This window comes from Mercenaria mercenaria, chromosome 3 (assembly GCF_021730395.1).
Source record: "Mercenaria mercenaria strain notata chromosome 3, MADL_Memer_1, whole genome shotgun sequence".
Lineage (NCBI taxonomy): Eukaryota > Metazoa > Mollusca > Bivalvia > Venerida > Veneridae > Mercenaria > Mercenaria mercenaria.
The window spans coordinates 100,433,876-100,453,522 of record NC_069363.1 but is presented as its reverse complement, the minus strand read 5'-3'; the positions used below and the strand labels follow the sequence as shown (position 1 = coordinate 100,453,522).

At 30.9% G+C, this 19,647-nt stretch overlaps 1 protein-coding gene across 1 annotated transcript in view; it reads left to right on the top strand.

Annotated features, from left to right (window-relative positions):
* LOC123523861 (uncharacterized) overlaps nt 1–19,647 on the top strand; it is a 57,557-nt gene that overhangs the window by 14,795 nt on the left and 23,115 nt on the right. Inside the window, exon 2 of the mRNA XM_045301601.2 lies at nt 11,815–11,934. Coding sequence (XP_045157536.2) covers nt 11,926–11,934 — 9 coding nt within the window. The 5' untranslated portion in view covers nt 11,815–11,925. The remainder of the gene's footprint in view (nt 1–11,814; nt 11,935–19,647) is intronic.

Sequence of the window (19,647 nt, the reverse complement as noted above, 5' to 3'; positions counted from 1 at the left end):
AAATTGAAAAAGTCAAAAAATAATTAAATCAAAAACCCCCATGTAATTTTTTCCATTTTTTTTAATGCGTTAATTTTTTTTTGAATTTCCCTATTTTTTTCATAAAAAAGTGGGGAACATAACCTCTTAATTTTGAAAAAAAACAAGAATTTTGTGTTCAACTAAAAATTTTATTGCACTCTGAATTTGGGACTTTCCTTTGAATTTTCCCGTTTTTCGGATCCCGACGGGGGGTAGCCCGGACTGTTGTCCTGACCTTTGGGCCTTCAAAACTTTTTTTTCATCTCTTTTTGTTTCATTTTTTTTTTTTTCTTTTCCACAATGTCAAATTTCTCTTTTTTAAAAAACAATTTCGTTTTTTTAAAATTGGGAATTTTTTTTAAAATTTCCTTTAAATATTTTTTTACAATATTCCCCCTTCCCCCAATTTTTTTTATAAAATTAAAAACCGCTTTTCCCCTGTAAACCTTTTTTTTATATTTGTCGTCAAAAAACCAAAAAACTTTGTAACCAAACCACAACTTTTTGTTTTTTTATATTTTTTCGGGAAATAAATTCTGGGTTGGCTGGGGACTTGAAATTTTTTTTGTATTTTCAAAAACACATAAAATTTCAAAAGGGGCTTCAAACCTTTTTGGTTTTTTTAAATTTTACTTTACTACCCCTTTGGGTTTTTTAAACCCTGAACACCCTTGATAGCTAAACAATTTCAACATTTCATTTAAAATTTTTTTTTCATTTTTTAAAATTTGTAAAAATGATTTGCAAAAAAAGTTTTTTAATTTTTTTCTTTTTTTTTTTTTAAACTTAAAACTATTAATTCTTTTATCCAAACAATTTTCCCCCCTTTTTTATTTCGTTATTAAATAATAACATTCACGGGTTTTTTGTATTTAAAAATTTTTATATGTTTAAAAGGATAAATTTTCCTAGTTTCTTCAAACCAAAAAAAATTTTAAAAGAATATCATTTTTAAAAAATCATTTTGGGTATTTGATTTAATTACAAAATTTTTATTCCTTTAAATTAAATGTTTTTATTTTTTTTTTATTTTGAAATTTTTTAACTTTTTTAACAGAAATTTATAACAAAAAGACACCATCTAAAACATTCATTTCACATTTTTTATAAAATTTCAATCCCTTTTATTAATTTTTTTAAGTTTTGGGAAATTTTAACTTGAACACCCCCTTAATTTATTCTAATTAATAATTTTAACCCAACTGCTCTTTTTCCCCAACCCCTTTCCCTTTTGAAAACCATTACCAAAACTATTTATTTTTCATCAAAAGCTTGACAAATTTTTTTTATTTTTTTTATTTAATAATTTCTAAAGCCTTTGTTGAAAATAAGTTTTTATAATTGTATTTGTTGCGCTTTTTTTACAAAAGTTTTTTTTTAAAACAAGTTTATTTTTATACCTTTTTAAACTTTAAGTTTAGCTTTTAAAATACCCAAAAAGGTTTATAATTTTAAAATTTTAAATTGATTTTTTATCTTTCTATATTCAACTTAATTTCAAAAATTTTTATAAATTGTTTTTGGCTCCGTTTTTCCCTCTTTATTAATTTTAAAAAAAAAATTCGTTAAGCAAAAAAAAGGGTTAAAAAAAAAAAAAATTAAATTAAAAAAAATAAAATATTTAAAAATTTTTTCTTTTTCCATTAGTTTTTATATTCCACTTTTTACCTGTTTTTCCCTTTACACAATTTTTTTTTAACCCCCAATTAATATCAAGGGCTTTAAAGCTGCTAAGTGCTTTTATAATTTTTCTTATTAGGTCAAAATCAGTTGTATAACTCTTTTAGGGTTGTTTCGGGGATTATTTGTCGGGACAATCCTAATTTTTCGGCATTTTTTTCTTTAAAATTAAACAACCACATCCCTTAAATAAATTCCTTTTAATAGATAACTAAAATTTTTTAAAATTTTTCATGATATGTTTTTATTTCACGCTAACTATTTGATTTTTTTGATTTTTTAACATTTCTTCTTTTTATACATTTTTATATGAAAATTTTTGCAATTCATTATTTTTCCTAAATCAATAATTTGGGATAACTTCTATCTATCTTTTATTAACCACTAAAATATCTTTTAGAAAAAAATCTTAAAAACACATGTAAAAAAATTATTTGATTTTTAAAAATTTTTTTTTAAAAATTTTTAACTTTTGAATAAGATTTTAATTATTTTTTCTAAATTTTTTCAACTTTTTAAAATTTTTTACCTTCTTGGAAAATTCATTTAACCATTTTTTCGGTAATTTTTGTTTTTTTCTAAAACAAACCAACTCTGTTTTTTCATTTTTTTTTCTTTTTTGAAGTTTTTAAAACATATTTTGGTCGTTTTAACATAAATAAAACACAATTTTTTTCCATTATTTTAATAAAAATGATCAATTAAAAAAATTTATAGCCCCCTCGGGGTCATTTTTTAACGCCTTTTCGGGAAATTTTTTTTAAACTTTGTTAGTTAAAAAAAAACGTCAAGAAAAAAAACACCCCAAATTTTTTAGCAAATTTAACTTTTTTTTTCTGTTTAAAAATTGCTAAAAAAAAATAATATTTTAGAGGTTCTTAGCACAATTCAAAAAGATATTAAATTTTCCCTTGGGGCCTAAAAATTTTCCATTCATGAATTTGGGCTAGAATTATTAAAAATTTCAATTTATTCTTAATAAATCTAAAAACTACTTTTTCCTGATCAAAAATTTTTCTTCAAATGATATAATTTTTCTCATTTATATAAAAAATTTTAAAAAAATCTTTAATTAATTAAATTAATATAATCTCTTTTTTTACTTTTATTCCTTAATTTAAATTCCTTCAAAATGTTTTAAATTTAAATAATTTTTTTTTTTTCGCTTTCAACTATTGTAAAAATTCCTTTAATAACTTTTTTTCTTCTTTTTTTTAGGTCATTAGGGTTACGAACAAAAACTGCAAACCTGCTTTTGTTTTTATTTTTTTTTTTTAGATTCTTTTTTAAAAAAATTTCTTGTCGCAATTTTTTCATTAATAAAAATGGGAATTACTATGGGAAAAACCCAACACTCACAAATGAATAGCTAACAAATGCTAATGCATGAAAAAAACCAAAAATATTTTTTGTAAAATAACCCAGGCTTACTCCCCACAAAATTAAACTTTTTTTGTAACAGCATATTTATTAGTGAATAATTAAATATATTGTTTCATTCCTTTTTAAAATTAAAATTTTTTTTCCATTTATAAATATATTTTTTAATTTTAAAATTTTTTTCCAATTCATTAAAAATGGTACCCCCAACATTAAATTTTTCATTGTAACCTTTCCATTTTCTAAAGCTTTTTTTTTTTTAAATTTTCCCTTTAAAAACTTTTTTTATTCTAAAAACTTTTTGTTGTGGAAAAAATTTTTGCATAAAAAGAACCTTGAAAATTTCTTATTTTTTAAACTTTTATTGTTATTTTTTGGGTTTTATTATTAATTTTATAAATTATTATTTTCCTCTGTCCTTTTTGGGGAATCCTTTTTCAAAAATTTTTTAATTTGCTTAAACAAATCGATCACCCTTTAAATTTTGCTTTTCCCTTTGGGACCTTTAAATACCATATGTTAAAGTAAACAGTCCTTTATTTTAAATTTTTTTGGCTTCGGTTGGTGTCTTTTTTAATCAAAATTTTTGTTTTGTTTATTTATCAACCCCCCCTTCCCGCAAATTTCTAAAAAAAATAATATTTTTTCTTAAAATATTTCCCCCAATTATTCTTTTTTAAAATTCTATTTAAAAACTTTCGATTTTCTACCCTTACCTTTTTAAATTATGGACATTTAAATTTTTTATTTATTCAAAATATTCAAACTTTTTATTAAAAATTTTTTCCTTACCCCCCCATACATTTACGGTAATCGCCTTCTAAAAAATTTTTTTTCAAATGTTTTACAATTCTCCCTTTTTTTCTTTAATGGAATAACCCAACATATTTACTGAATAATCAAACGGTTTTAAAAAGTAATTTCACCTTTTTTATATTTTGAAAAAGCTTTCATTCAACTAAACGCAGCCAAACATCAATCATAACAACCTCTTCGTTTAAAATTTTTTTTTAATTGGTTTTGTGGGAATTTTTGCTAATTCATCACTCCCAAATTTTTTTCGGGGGGAGAGTATACCCCTTTTCCCGTTTTTTTTCTTTCTTTTTGTCCAACCCAATTTGTATTTCGTTTTAATCTAGGTTTCACAATTAAATTTTTTTAATCTTTTCCCCCAAAAGTTTTGATTTTTGGGTTTTTTAAGCGGGAAAACTTTGCTTATCGCATTTTTTTTATTATTCGAACTAAACAATTTTCATGGTTTCTCTGCTGCATCTAGTTCATTTATTTTCCCCTTATCTAACTTTTCCGGGGCCCCAAAACGGAACCGCCCGGAAATAGACCTTTCTTAGGAAAAAAAAGGTAACATTGCTTTAAAATATCAATTGCACCTCCAAACTTTTTAATTGCGTTTTTTAATTACCGCAGGATCACATTGGGCCTTAACAAATCTAAACCCTTTTTTTTTTAACATATAGGATTTATCTATCATAAATTTCCTTTTTTTTACACAAAATATTTGTTTTTTTATTTATTTAATTTTAAGATTTTTAAAAATTTTTAAAAAAAAACCCCCCTTTTACCAAAAAAACAAAAGAAAAAAAACCTCCTGGTCCTGGAATCGAACCCCTGGCCGCGGCGGTAATAAAAACTATTTCGTTCCATCTAACCGATTGAGCTATGAACTTGCGAAGCGTTTCAAGTATAATTAATCAAATAATTGGAATATTAAAGATAAATTAATCTTATGAAGTTGTGAAAGTTGTCCGACTGAAGTACGAATCTGTGTGGCTGGTAGCTTGATCATGTTACAAAGAGAGAGTTTACCGCACGAAGTGACAATCAATACTAGCTGTCAATCATTTCTCACTAGAGAGAAATCAATATCATTATTGTCAGTGTAAGTCCGTTGGTCAAAGGGACAAAACTCTACATGGCTTAGCTTATATAGTAACCAAAAACAAGAGCGTTAATTCTCACTGGTGAGAAGTCGATAACCACCTGCAGCGTGGATCATTTCTCATTAGTTAAATTTTTCGTACTAAAAGAGATATTCCCAGGTATATTTGCTTGTCCAAATTTTTCTTCCGGGTTTTTTTACACCCATAGTTTAATTCCACTTATTTCCGTTGTATATCCAACAATACAAGCTTATTTGTTTATTTACGCCCAGACATTTGTAAAGAATAATCTAGCATATCGATTGTCACTCCGTGCGGTAAACTCTCTCTTTGTCTGGACCAATATTTACTACGCTTTATGAATGAATAAACGTAGTAAAAATCTAATGCGTTGTGTTTTACCAATAAGGACACTTCTACTGAAAATTGTTTCTTAGTGTTTTAAATGAAATATATTTTATATAAAATATATGTTTTTTCGATGGGTACAAATACGCCGAGTTAGTATTTTAAGATAGAAACTCTGTTTCTCTTAAAGGCTGGCTAGTATAGTAATTATTTGTGCGAGCGTTATTTGGCCCCACTCTGGCTGGTTTTGGATTTTTTAAATTTGAATTGGCCGGTGTTGAATTTTTTAAAAGTGGGGGAGGGGTCAGGTGGGGTCAAATAACGCTCGCAGCCTTATTTTATTCACTACTCACATCACAGAGAGGGACAAATATCATAGACACAGACACAACCATTAATCACAGACACAACCGCTAATCACAGACACAGTCACTAATCACAGACACAGTCAAAAATCACAGGCATAGCCACTAATTACAGACATAGCCATTAATCACAGAAACAGCCACAAATCACAGACACATGTACAGCCAGAAATCACAGACATAGTCACTAATCACAGACACAGCCACACATCACAGACACACCTACCTATCACAGACACAGTCATTAATCACAACCACAGCCACAAATAATAGACAAAACCACTAACCACAGACAAAGAAACACATTACAGACACAGCCATAAATCAAACACATAACCATGAATCACAAACGCAGCCACTAATCACAGATACAGTCACTAATCACAGACACAGCCACAACTTACAGACACAGCTACTAATGACAGAAACAGCCACGAATGACAGACACAGCCACAATCACAGACACAACCACTAAGCACAGCCATAACCATAAAATCACAGACACAACCACAAATTACAGACACAGCCACTAATCACAGACACAGACACAAAACACAGACACAACCCACTAATCACAGACACTGCCACTGATCACACACACAACCATTAATCACAGACACAGCCACAAATTACAGACATCGAGAAACATGTCAGACAGAGTCATCAATCTCAGCCATACCTCAGACAAGGCCGCACATCACTGGCAAAGGAACATATCAAAGGCACAGTCACTCACTCCAGATACAATCACTCGCAGACACAAGCACACATCTCAGACACAGTCAGGCATCACAGGCAGAGCAAATCGTCACAGGCACATCAACACATCTCAGAGGCAGACACACGTCACAGGCAATTTCTTGCATGCCAGACACAGACACACATATCAAACACAGCCAAACATATTGGACAGACTCACACACCCCAGTGAGGGCCACACATCTCGGACATAGCCACACAGTAAGGGCCATATACACTAAATAAATGTATAAAATGCACACCCACACATTACAGACACACTACACAACACATGCATAGCAACACACAGGCACAGTCATACCTCTGATAGGGCAACAACACTCAGACAGAGCCATACATCACTCACAAACAACAGGCAAAGTCAGACATCATATACACAGCCGTGACACACCCATCTTTCACAACACCAAATAATAATTGTCCTGTAACACTATCTCAGTTTAGTTTTCACTACATCAGATAGTGCTTTCACTACCGGTACTTCCCATAATTATTATATTGCTATGATATTCATACTCAGCTTCAACAACTCCAAATAAGAATTGCCTTGCAATATTATCTCAGCTTTACTACATCGGATAGTGCTCTTTTATACAATCTTAACTTTGATACTGCTCTGATATGCATTCATCACAAAACAAATGTTTTCTGAAACTATCTCAACTTTCACTACATCAAATAACACAAACCCTGTTATACCCTATATCAAAATAATTGCTTTGTTATGGAAGAAGGCTACTCACTGCCCAATCACAAAAGGATTTAAGCAACGTGTAATGCGAAAAATTCACTACTGAAATACAATGTAAATAGGATTGAAATAGCCTTTAATTCCACATAAATCAACATTTTTAGAGAAAACAATTTCATTCTAAAGAACAATAACACGCTCAAAGGAAGCACATTCAGTAAAATTTCAGCTAAGTAAAATAACCAAAACCTAGTGATGTATGTGTCCCTTTTCCATGTCGTAATTATACAAATGGTCACTGTCAGAGAGCGACAATATGTTCTTTTACTTGTCGTAATTATACCGATGGTCACTGTCAGAGAGCGGCAATATGTTCTTTTACTTGTTGAGTATTTGCGAGACGTAATTAACCGATCACCATTGATGGAACGAGTTTGTCAGTAGTAATTAGGTCTTTTCCATGCTGAGCTCTTCTCTATTTTTACGCTTTACAAGATCTGAGACTTTATTTTATAGCATGAAAATTAAGGCGATTCCTGGCAAAAGTGTTGAAATTTGTCGGGGCGAACTTTAAATGTGGAAAATAAATAAGAAGGTATCATTTTGTCTTGTTGATGATTCTTGTAACTCCGTAAAAGGAATACTTTTCATACAGACGATTTTCATTAAATCAGATACAAACATGAATTAAATGAAGTCTTTGAGTAAAAAGTTGAATACGGCTTTTTAAAACATATTTTATTAGTAAATGTTATAGATATTAGAGAAATATGACTGAACTTTGTGATAAAATTGATACAGTGATTTCAAGGTTATGGTGTGTTATCTGCAACATGTTCTACATGGATGGTCAGCTACAAGTAATTCAATTAAATTGAAACATGCTCATCTTGCAAAACAACAACAACAACAACAACGGAGTTACTGTTGTAACAGTTTTGAACATTCAACACTTCTTTTAAGCTTATTATATGTTATGTATATTGCCATTCATAACAAGATAAGGAATATAAAAGCATATATACTGTTAATTCAGATATGAAACTACCACGCGATCTAGAAGAATATTGTGCCACATTTTACAATAGAATTTTAAAATTCAAGAGCGAGAGCAAATATTCAATTAATTGTGTTATATTCAAGAAATGCTATAAAGCGCTCTCTTGAAATTATTCCTCAGCCGTATAACCCCATTGTGCTATCATAACAACCCTATTGTGTAATGACTACACATACTATTGCTTCCTATAAGATATTAAAGAACAAACTAACTACGAAGGCAATACATTGGAGAAATATCATAGTAAATCTTAATTTTCTTATTATCGCAAAAATACAAACAGTATGCATCTATCATTTATGGGGTAATCTAACTATCTCCTGCTAGCATTACCGATGAAACAAGAGCAGTCCGAGAGACAGCCATATTACTCGCTGCGTTTTTTGATAGTGAAAGGGGGTTAAGTCCATATTTCAGGAAGTAGAAACGATTTTTTATCTATCCAGCCATTACCTTTTATTGACAAAATATTTAGCTTCTTTTGATTATAGAAAAGGTTCTGTCCGCATCAAGTGAATTCAAAACTAATCTTAGAGAGGTAATGCTTTATGTGCTATGCCCTCGCTCAGATCTTCCATATATTGCCATCTATCACCAAATCATATTTCACTTCATTCTATCCAACAGATTATATTAAGACTCGCCCTACTCTTTTCCATTAAAAATTATGACGTTAATTTCGTATGAACAGCAAAAGGAATGGAGTGAAAGTTACGCTGCTTAATGTTAACGGGGCGCTGCTTTTACGGCGTCCGCGTGTAGTCAGGGAGAACGTTCCTTCGTTTTCACTTCAAAACAGGACTCGCGAATTTCAATTTATTCAACAAAAACTTAAACTCAAATCTTCTGTGCCAGTCACACATTACATGCAGACATAAACAACTTGTTTTCATTATATGAGATATCGTATACAACGTCTACTAGTATTTATGTATGCAAGAAACGGTTGCGTCGTATTATTGTATCTCGCCAACATTTCCAATTGCGAATAAATACAGCCTAGAACTGTCTAGAGCATTAAAAGGGACTTCGTGATTTAAATAAATCATGCTTGTTAAATGTAATTTATGTTAGCGTAAACACAAGACTTAGTGGGCGAAAGGTGTCAGGAGATCTGCGGAATGACGATGATTATAGTGTAAAGTGTCTTCTGCACAAAGAGTTTTGCAATCTGTCGGATTTGTATAAGATCGGATTTTGTTTCTCTCGTATGCAATACAATTATATTTAGGCATAAATGTTATGCGAGATATGTTCCTTTTAATGCAAATGTGTCTTTACATCAAAATCGATACGATGTCATTAGCAGAATTCCAAATTTTCGTGGCTGTCATTTAAGTTATTATCTATATGAATTAAATGTACAACTGTACGCATGCTGTGGCAGAATAAACTGATGCTGCAAACATGATTTATGTATCACTATTACATTTGTGCATAATATTGTATATCAATATGTCAACTTGTCTATTAAAATGAAATGTAAATCTGCTACAGATGAAATATTTCATTTCATTTTATAACATGTTGAACTGCTTGATATTCTATTTACTTTTATTTAGAACTAGGAAATATCAAGCGATTCATACAAAGAATTCAGTTAAGCACACATACGCAAATGACGTTTTTCTTTTCTTAAACATATCACTATATACACATAGTTCTCTTGCGGCACGGCCATATTTAAATGCTTTTATTCATATATAACTCATATCTTTCATGATTTGTTCTATTTCTCATAAATTCTAGTGTCACAAAATTAATGTGCCCGGCAGCGAAATTAATAATAATAATAAAAAAAAATTAATTAGTTTAGACATACCATTCTTTAGAACCAAACAAATAAACAAAAAAAACCCCTCTTGACCTGAATTCAAAACTACGGATTTTTTTCAGATAAATATATATAAAAGGGACAGAGTCATTGTGGGAAATAATGACGTCCCTGATGACAGTATAACGACATCTACCATTCTAAAAATACTAACTGTTTGCGCATAATATTGTATATCAATATGTCAACTTGTCTATTAAAATGAAATGTAAATCTGCTACAGATGAAATATTTCATTTCATTTTACAACATGTTGAACTGCTTGATATTCTATTTACTTTTATTTAGAACTAGGAAATATCAAGCGATTCATACAAAGAATTCAGTTAAGCACACATACGCAAATGACGTTTTTCTTTTCTTACACATATCACTATATACACATAGTTCTCTTGCGGCACGGCCATATTTAAATGCTTTTATTCATATATAACTCATATCTTTCATGATTTGTTCTATTTCTCATAAATTCTAGTGTCACAAAATTAATGTGCCCGGCAGCCAAATTAATAATAATAAAAAAGAATTAATTAGTTTAGACATACCATTCTTTAGAACCAAACAAATAAACAAAAAAACCCTCTTGACCTGAATTCAAAACTACGGATTTTTTCAGATAAATATATATAAAAGGGACAGAGTCATTGTGGGAAATAATGACGTCCCTGATGACAGTATAAAGACATCTACCATTCTAAAAATACTAACTGTTTGCGCATAATATTGTATATCAATATGTCAACTTGTCTATTAAAATGAAATGTAAATCTGCTACAGATGAAATGTTTCATTTCATTTTACAACATGTTGAACTGCTTGATATTCTATTTACTTTTATTTAGAACTAGGAAATATCAAGCGATTCATACAAAGAATTCAGTTAAGCACACATACGCAAATGACGTTTTTCTTTTTCTTACACATATCACTATGACAACAGTTCTCTTGCGGCACGGCAATATCTAAGTGCTTTTATTCATATATAACTCATATCTTTCATGATTTGTTCTATTTCTCATAAATTCCAGTGTCACAAAAGTGCTTAATTACCCTGCAGCGAAATTAATAATAAAACAATATTAGTTTAGAAATACCATTCTTTAGAACCAAACAAATAAACAAAAATAACTCCTGACTTGAAATCAAAACTAAGGATTTTTTTCAGATAAATATATGTAAAAGGGACAGTCATTGTGGGAAATAATGACGTCCCTGATGACAGTATAAAGACATCTACCATTCTGGAAATACTAACTGATTGTGATACAGATATGATGCTAACCATAATTGGTGGATAGAAGTGACAAAGGCACTCGCAAGCATAGATAAAATCTGCTTGCCGTCAGCACATCGTATTGATATTTCATATTTAATGGACATACTAAATGTTCAGGGAATATTTGATCTTGTTTAAAGTATAATTCCATAACAGGTACCATTTTAGATTTTAGGTGTTTTAAGGAGTAAATAAACAATGTTTGAATAATATTGGGGTTTGTAAATGACATATTTCTAAAATAACTGTTATATATTTGCAAAGATTTATTGAAGACAACACTATTGGCTCAAATTTAGTCATAAATATGTGTTTTATTCCAATACTGAACTCCGAGAAGGCGTCCAATATTGCGCAGATACAATTTCACGATTTGGCTACAAGTGTGGCAGTCAATGTTACAACAAGACACAAGAGAAATATGTGTGATGGTGTTAGATTGAAATCATTTGAATTGCTTGATCCATGTCTCTACATTGTCATATAATATTGGAATTTTCAGACAGAAGTGCTGGAACGAAGGAAGAAATACTGAGATAGTGAGGTGAAATACGTTTGGAAACAAGATTGCTTACTTGTTAAAGAAGCAGTGCCTTAAACACTAAGCAGCATCATGTCGAAGGTAATAAATACGTACTCTTTTTCTGTGTATATCTGTGTCTGTCTAAATTGTGATATATGAGAAGTAATTAAATCATGTGAAAAAAATGACATTTGGCCCATTTTGGGATTTTAGAGAACAAATTATTTATAAATGAGGGGTTTGGGGTTGCTTTAGGGAAAAACTCGGAAAAAATTTTTAAAAAAGAAAAAATGCAAACCCGAATTTATTGATTTCATTTCAGATTTTTAAATTAAAACTTTTTTTAAATTTATAGACTTAATGGCCCTTTTTAAAAAAAAAAGTTAGGGCATTTTAAAAGGGAAAATTTTAAAAGGGGCCGCCAATTTTAAATTTTTGCCAGGGGACAAAATTTGGCAAAAACGTCAATTTACTTCTAAAAAAAGGTTTTGGATTTAAAAAAATCGTATTAAAATGATAGCCCATATCTCCCATATAGCAGCCAAAAAACCTTTTTCATTTATCTTATTTTTTTAAATAAATATTGCTATTATAATTTTTCTGTTTCCAGGGGAAAATGGCCGTTTTCCTAGGGGGAAACGGTTTTTCCCCATGGGAAAATTGCTTTCCCAGGGGAGGGGTTTTTTCCCGGGGAAAATTTTTTGGGGAAAATTCTTTCCCATGGGAAAATTTCCCATGGGAAAACCTTATTTTTTTTTTTCTATAAATTATTAGAAAAACATCATAGTGTTTTAAAAAAAATACTTTTATGGCACTGGCTGTTTTATTTTTTAAATTTAAAAGGGATAATTTAGTTTTCCCATGGGAAAAAAATTTCCCTTTTGGGAACCCCCATGGAAAATTTTTTCCCTTGGGAAAAAGTTTCCCATGGGAATACTTTCCTATGGGAAAAAACTTTTCCCCAAGGGGAAGCTTTTTTCCCATGGGAATGCATTCCAATAGGAAATGTTTCTTTTGGGTTTTTTTCCCCTGGGGAAAAGGGGTTTTATGCAAAAAAATGTAGCCAGCCTGTTATTTGGGAAAGGGGGACGGGCGAAAAATTAAAAATCGCGGGTCGTAAAAATCGGCCCTCGGGGGGGGCGCCATCCGAAATTTTCTCCACGCCAAATTTGGGTTAAAGACATTGTGTCAAAAAGGGGAAAGGGGTTATAAATTTAACCCTTTTTTTTTAGGCTCGCTAAATAAAAAAATCGTTGACGTTTTAAATATTTTCTACTGGGAGTAAAAAACACTTTCCCCTTCAAAAATAAACCTTTTGGGGGGTTTTTCTTTAACTAAAGGATTGGTCTGGTAGTCGGATCTCTCGGCTGAGGGTTTCCCCTTTAAAAAATCGGGTTAAAACTGCAATTGCCATCGTTTTTAGGTTCGAACCCATGAGGGATTTTTAGGTAAAAAGAAAATTTTTAACTCAGTTAGTACGTATAAAATTCAAAACCATCCCTCAAAAAGACATGGTTTTGGGCCCGTTCAGTCTAAATCACTGGGGACAAGTTTTGGGGTTAATGTCTTTTTTAAGTGAAAAAACCTGTATTCAGGTAACAAAAAGCCCCTTTTTAATTACACAATTTAAAAATAAAATAAAAAAATGAAAGGTCTTAAAAAAGGATTTTTTACATCCCTTTTTTGTTAAAATAATGTTTTAAAAAACGAAAAACGTGAATCTATTTTTAACGCATTTTTTTCTCTCTTTTTTAAGACATCCCAAAAAAAGTGACTGAACAGCGTTTTATGCTAAAAATATTCGAGCAAACCAAGTAAATCCGAATTTAAAACGAGGGTAACCTCAAAAACTGCTTTTCATGGTTTTTTTTTTTGGCTTTTATTTCTTTCTTTTCACACGCGTAAAAACATCAAAAAAAAAATGTATGTGTAGTTCCCAAATTTGTAGCTACTTATATATTAATTTACTAGTCCCAGGGTTCATATGTGCATGCATATTTGAAAGTATAAAAAAGCACCAAAAATTTTAAAGCGTGCATGCAAAAAATTAAAAACGCCTATTATGGAAATGATATTGCACACGCGTATAAAATAAACAAGACTTTAAAATTTTTGCATCCCGCGCTTTAAAATTTATACGGTGTGTAGATATAAATTTGGCCTACCTTATTAATGTATATATAGTGCAGCTAGAATGTTCGTGCACTTTTAAAAAAATAATACGTCCACCTGCCCACCCGTGCGTTAATTTTTGGGTTTCACGTGAAATGGATAAGCGGGAAAAATTTTTTCGCCTTGCTGTTTTTTTATTTCGGCCCAAGGAATCGACCTGGGAAAAACGCAAAATGTACAATTTCCCCGCCTAAAACCCCGAAACAAACTGAAAACACACAAAACTGAACTAAATGTTTACAATCAGCGCTAAATGATACAAAATGGGAAGCTCGCAAAAAGAACAAACTAACGAAAATTGATACAACTTTTTTTAGTCTCGAAAAAAGATAAAAAATTGGGTTTAGGGCAAAAAGATAAAAAATTTTTCTTAGGGGTATATGGAAAATTTTTTACATTTGTTGAAAATTCTTAAAATTTATTTTTCTCTTTTCCCGCTATAAAAAACTTTATAGATGATCCCAGTGAATTTTTCTGGATTTTTTTTTTTTTGTTGGTTTTAAACGTCGCGATAGGTCATATGGCGACTTTCCAGCTTTAAGGGTTTAGGGGAAAATCCCCCCAGGTGCCCCCCCTGCTTTAAATTTCGTAAAGGGAGCGGGCACCGGGGTGAACCACCGATTTTTTCCCCGAAAAAAAAGCCGCTAGTGGCTTCTTAAAAAGAAGAATTAAAAACACCCCGAGTGAGGCTAAAACCCACATCGATGAGGGGAAAGAAATTTTAAAGGGTCAGGCCCTTAAAACCAAATCGGCCATGGGGGCCCCCGTTTTTTCGGTATGTAGCATCCGTGCATCATTGTTTTTCTTAAAACTACTTACAAAAACTACCCGAAAATTGAAAGGAAGTTAAAGACATGGGGATATGAGCCAAAAATTTACGGGCCCATATTAAAATTATCATATTTCGTCGTCTGTTTTGCGCAAGAGAGGATGACTGAGTTAACAGACTGTTTCTTTACAAAAAACTTTAGTGTACAATTTCTAGGTCGAAATTGTTTGCGTGTGCGCCCCATTTAAAAATACACGGGGCCAATTACATACAATGGGGAGGACATTACATGGGTTTTGGGTCAATGACTTTATTGCACGATTTAAATAAAATGATAAAGATGAGGTCTGCCAAGTTTTTTATGATTTTAAAAAAATTTTTGCGGGAAGTTTAAATTCTTATCACATTTTTTTTCTCCCTTCCGAGGGTTTCTGGAGATGTTATAAAAAAAAATAAAACATCCCGCTAACGATATTTGGCAAAAGGCGCAAAAAATCTGAAAAATGAATACACTCTACCTCAACGTCATTAAATTTTAAAAAATTTCGCGGGAAATATCTGCGTTTTTTTTAAAAACTTTTGACGATGTTTTAAATTTATCAACAAAAAAAATACTTACCTTAAAACCCATACCACGGTAAGTACGCAGCTAAAATTTGTTTTTCTTGCCTACTAAAAGGGGAAAAAGAAAATTAAACATTTGTCAGGGTACGCGCGGGGAAAGATATTCCTGTCTTTCCAAAAGGGAAAAAATCTTGTCTGAAATAGCGTGCCTGGGGGGTGACGTCAATAGTATGACACTATTGTGACGTCACAAAAATTTAAAATAAATGAAAGCTATCAGAAAATATCCAAACCCACTTGTCTCCACGATCATTTTGAAAATGAAAAGGAAAAAAATTTTGATCTAACAGGGTTCCCGTAAAAGGAAGCTGCCCCCCAAACCCCTCTGGACGTTTGGAAAAAAAAACTCGTAACTTTTGGGTTTTTTCCATTTCCACCCCTGTTCCTCGGGTATTTAAAAAACCCCCGTCTTACACAGATGGGCATGTAAGTTTTATATTCTTGCCTTCCTAGAGGGAAAGTTTTACATTTGTTCGAAAAAGTCCCAGGGATAGAAAAATTCTATTCCTGTCTTTCCCTAAAAAAAAAATTATTGTCAAAAAATGCGTCCCACTTTGGTGAGCCCAATTTAGCCGGGCCCATATTAAAAAGCCCATAAGCTATATAAATAATTCATTTAACATAAAAGGCAAAAAAATGATCAACTGCCACCTGTTTTCTTTAAGATATCTGCTGTTTTCGAAAGATAGTTTTTTCCCCAAAACCCTTCGAGGACGTGTGGAATGGAAACCGAGCATTCCCCGTTTTAAAAAAAGGCAAAAATGTAAAATCCTGTTTTCCCGTTTTTACTGGAAAAAGGGTTTGGGGTTTCTGTTTTAGTCCCTTTGTGTGTGATTTTATGTATGTTTTTATTAAAATGGTGAGTTTTTAATCTCTTTAACAACCACTGGGGATAACATTTAAAAGGGTTTAATTTAAAAGGGAAAGGTTGCGAGAGGCAAGTGATTTTTTTAAAATTATGAATTAGACCCCGCCTAGCAGGGGGATTTATCTTTTATATACCCACTTACAAAAAAAAATTCAACGCTCAAAAACCGTAAAATTTTGCTAAAAACACGATTTTTACATATAGTTTTCTTCATACCTCTTACAGAAAAATATTATATTTTGAAATTTTTCAGGGGAAACCCGGGGACGGTGAGGGTCACTCAGGTTTCGCATGGCTTTAATTTTTTAAATTTGGTTTATTTTGTTTGTTTGTTTTTTTGACTCCAGCAAAAATTTGGGAAAAACCGGGGGTTTTAAAACTTTCTTACTTTTTTTTAAAATGTTTTTCATTGCATGTCCCGATTTCATTCAAAAAAAGAAGTAAAAGTATATGTTGGCGCGGTTTAAAATTTTTCGGGGGATTTGATTCTGGGTGTTTGGGATGTTCTGCAGAAAAAACCAGTATGCGCAGTTTTTACAAAAAGGGCCCCGGAAAACATCGAAAAAATTCCCTCGTATTGCGGGACAACACTTAATTTTTTTCTGTGCAGCAATTAAAGGGAGAAAATACAATTGATTTTTTTTTTATAGTTAAAAAATTGAATGAAATAGCTGTGGTTGTTTACAACACAGATGAAAAATTTTAATTTTACGGACTTTTCCCGTCTCGGCGTTTTTCTTTCCCTATTATTCCTCACTTTTGTCTCCAAGGGTTTTTAAAACCCCCTTCCCGGAAAAAATGGGTTATTTTGACTTTTCAAAAACATTTTTGACACGTAAACCAACCCGAAGTGTTTTGTCAGGTCATGGGGACCACAGGTAAATTTTGGGTAAAATATTTCCCCGCGTAATTTGGGCGTCAGGTAACAGGTTTTCCGCGTGTAAAAATTTATTAATCGTAGTTTTTTTCAAATTTCCAGTATCGCAAAAACGGCACATAAAAGAAAAACCACTAGAGCTTTTTTAGTAAGATAATGTAATTAAAAAAAGGAAAAATTACATAAAAACCGGTTAAATTTTTGGGAAAAAATACAGTAAAATTTCATACAGCGCGATCAAAAAATATCTTTTCTATCCCAAAAATTTAAAATAATGACTATCGATTTAATATTAAATTTAAAATTTTAGGCTAGAAAGTGCAAAAAAAAAAAGACTGAAAACCCTTTAAAAATGACAAAATAAAGTTTTTTTAAAAACATAGAGAAAAATTGGTATCTTTTAAAAGTACAGTATAGAGTAAAAAATTTTATCGAAAAGACCCAATTAGAAAGTAGGCGCGGCGTGTAATCATAAATAACCTGTGTACTGACAAAAAAATCGGACGTATTTTAAATGGTTTTTTAGATTTGTTTTAAAGTTTTTAAATTTTGGTGGTTTTTAAAAATTTAAAGCTTTTAGAGTAAAAGATGTAGTTAAAGGGCGTCATTTTGGCAGTTTTTCTCAGGGGTTTCGGGGAGTGTAAGAAAGGTAATCGCGGTTTTTAAACCCGGGGAATGAAAAAATTTAAAATTTAAATTTAATTATATATTTTAAAATTCTATTTATTTTTTTTGGGCTTTTTAAGAAAACAATTCAGGGGGATATAAATTTTTAAAAACATTTAAAAAAAAAAAAATAAATACTCGACCCAAGACCGGGACATGCTCCAAAACTAACACCCGGGCCGGGAATTTTTTAAAAAAGGCCCCCTTTAATTCGTCATATGAATGAAGGCTTTGGAATCAATGGGAAACCCGCCCTGTATCCGGCAACGGCCCCAAAAAATTAAATCTCGTTTGGCCTTTCAAATTGATTAGTTTGACGGGAAAAACTTTTCTTAACAGCAGCGCAGGTAAAAAAATAAAAAGGGAATAAAACAAAAAAAAACTATTAGGGTCTAATCCCTTTAAATTTTCAAATAAATTCGGTGGGAGTTGGCCGTTGGGGTCCCCTTTTCATTCCCCCCATTGATTGCGGGTTCCCCTTATTTTTTGGGGAAAACCGGCCCGGGAAAGCACCCTATAAAATGAGTCTTTCCTTAACGTTTTAGTGTCAGTATTGTTTTTTTTTTGGGGTGTACACCCTTGTTCATTTTGGTGATACTTCTGTAAATGCAGATCGATAATCAATAAATATATTTTTTTTTTTCAAGCTAAAAAAGGGAAAAATTAAGTTTACACCTCCCCTTTTACATCAATACCATAGCGTCTATTTCATTATTTTGAAATCCCAAAACTATGTCAATCATTTTGGAAATATAAACCTGTCATTTTACATTTTTTTTCTTTCTTAATAGTTCAGCGAATAGACACAAAATTTTTTTATTTTCCAAATAGACCTCTACATCCCAAAAGGGATACGTATAAAAAATGTTCAGTATTGATATTTTTTTTAAAAAACCAATTTGATTTTTATTTTAAATAGTGTATTGTCCGTAGAAACCCCGTCGGTTCGCTCCTTTGAATTTGCATTTAAAATAACTTTTTAAAAATGAAAAAAATCGTTGTCTTTCCAGAACCCTTGAGAGTCTGGAAAACAGTGGGCAGTCCCATGCGGACATTTCGATGTGCAACTTTAAAATCACCCCTAAAAAACCATGAAAACCCCCAAAATCCCGCATTTGAATTATTTATCAAATTTAATTATTTCCAAACATTAAAAAAAATAGTTATAAAAAGTATATTTTACATTGGCCTTTCAAAAAGAATCACTATGTTAAAAATCAGCTGAAATTTTTTTTGGGGGCCCATTATAAAAAATTTAAAGCATAAACTTTTGATTGCATAAATGCAAATTGCCTCAATGGTACTTAAAGTCAATTTTTTTTTAAGCGGTATTTATCAAAGGGAAAGGAATTGTTTTTTAATTAGGTTATTTTAAATATAAAATTTGTATTTGGGTTGTTGTAAATTATTCGCTTTTATTTTTAAAAAATAAGATGTTTGATTTGTATTTTATTTATTTCTTCATGTGCTACCATTTTAAAAATTAAGATATTTTGATAAAGATAATTATTATTATTTTTTTTTTTATTATCTTATTATTTACTACTTCTACTACTATTGTTTTTTTGTTACTATTATTATTGAAATTTTAAAAGAGAACAAAAGAATTTTAACTTAATACAAAAATTATAAATTTTCTTTCCCTTTCATCATTTAAAACGTATTAACGGTTTATAAAAGCCATACAATATTTCAAAAAACGGGAAATATACCCTTTAAAGATTGATCAAATTTTAAAAAACCGTTTAGCGTTTTAAAAACTAGGGACAACTAAAACTATATCGGTACCTTTTAAAAATTGATAAATTATGCGCAAATCGAAAAAATTTGGTAGTC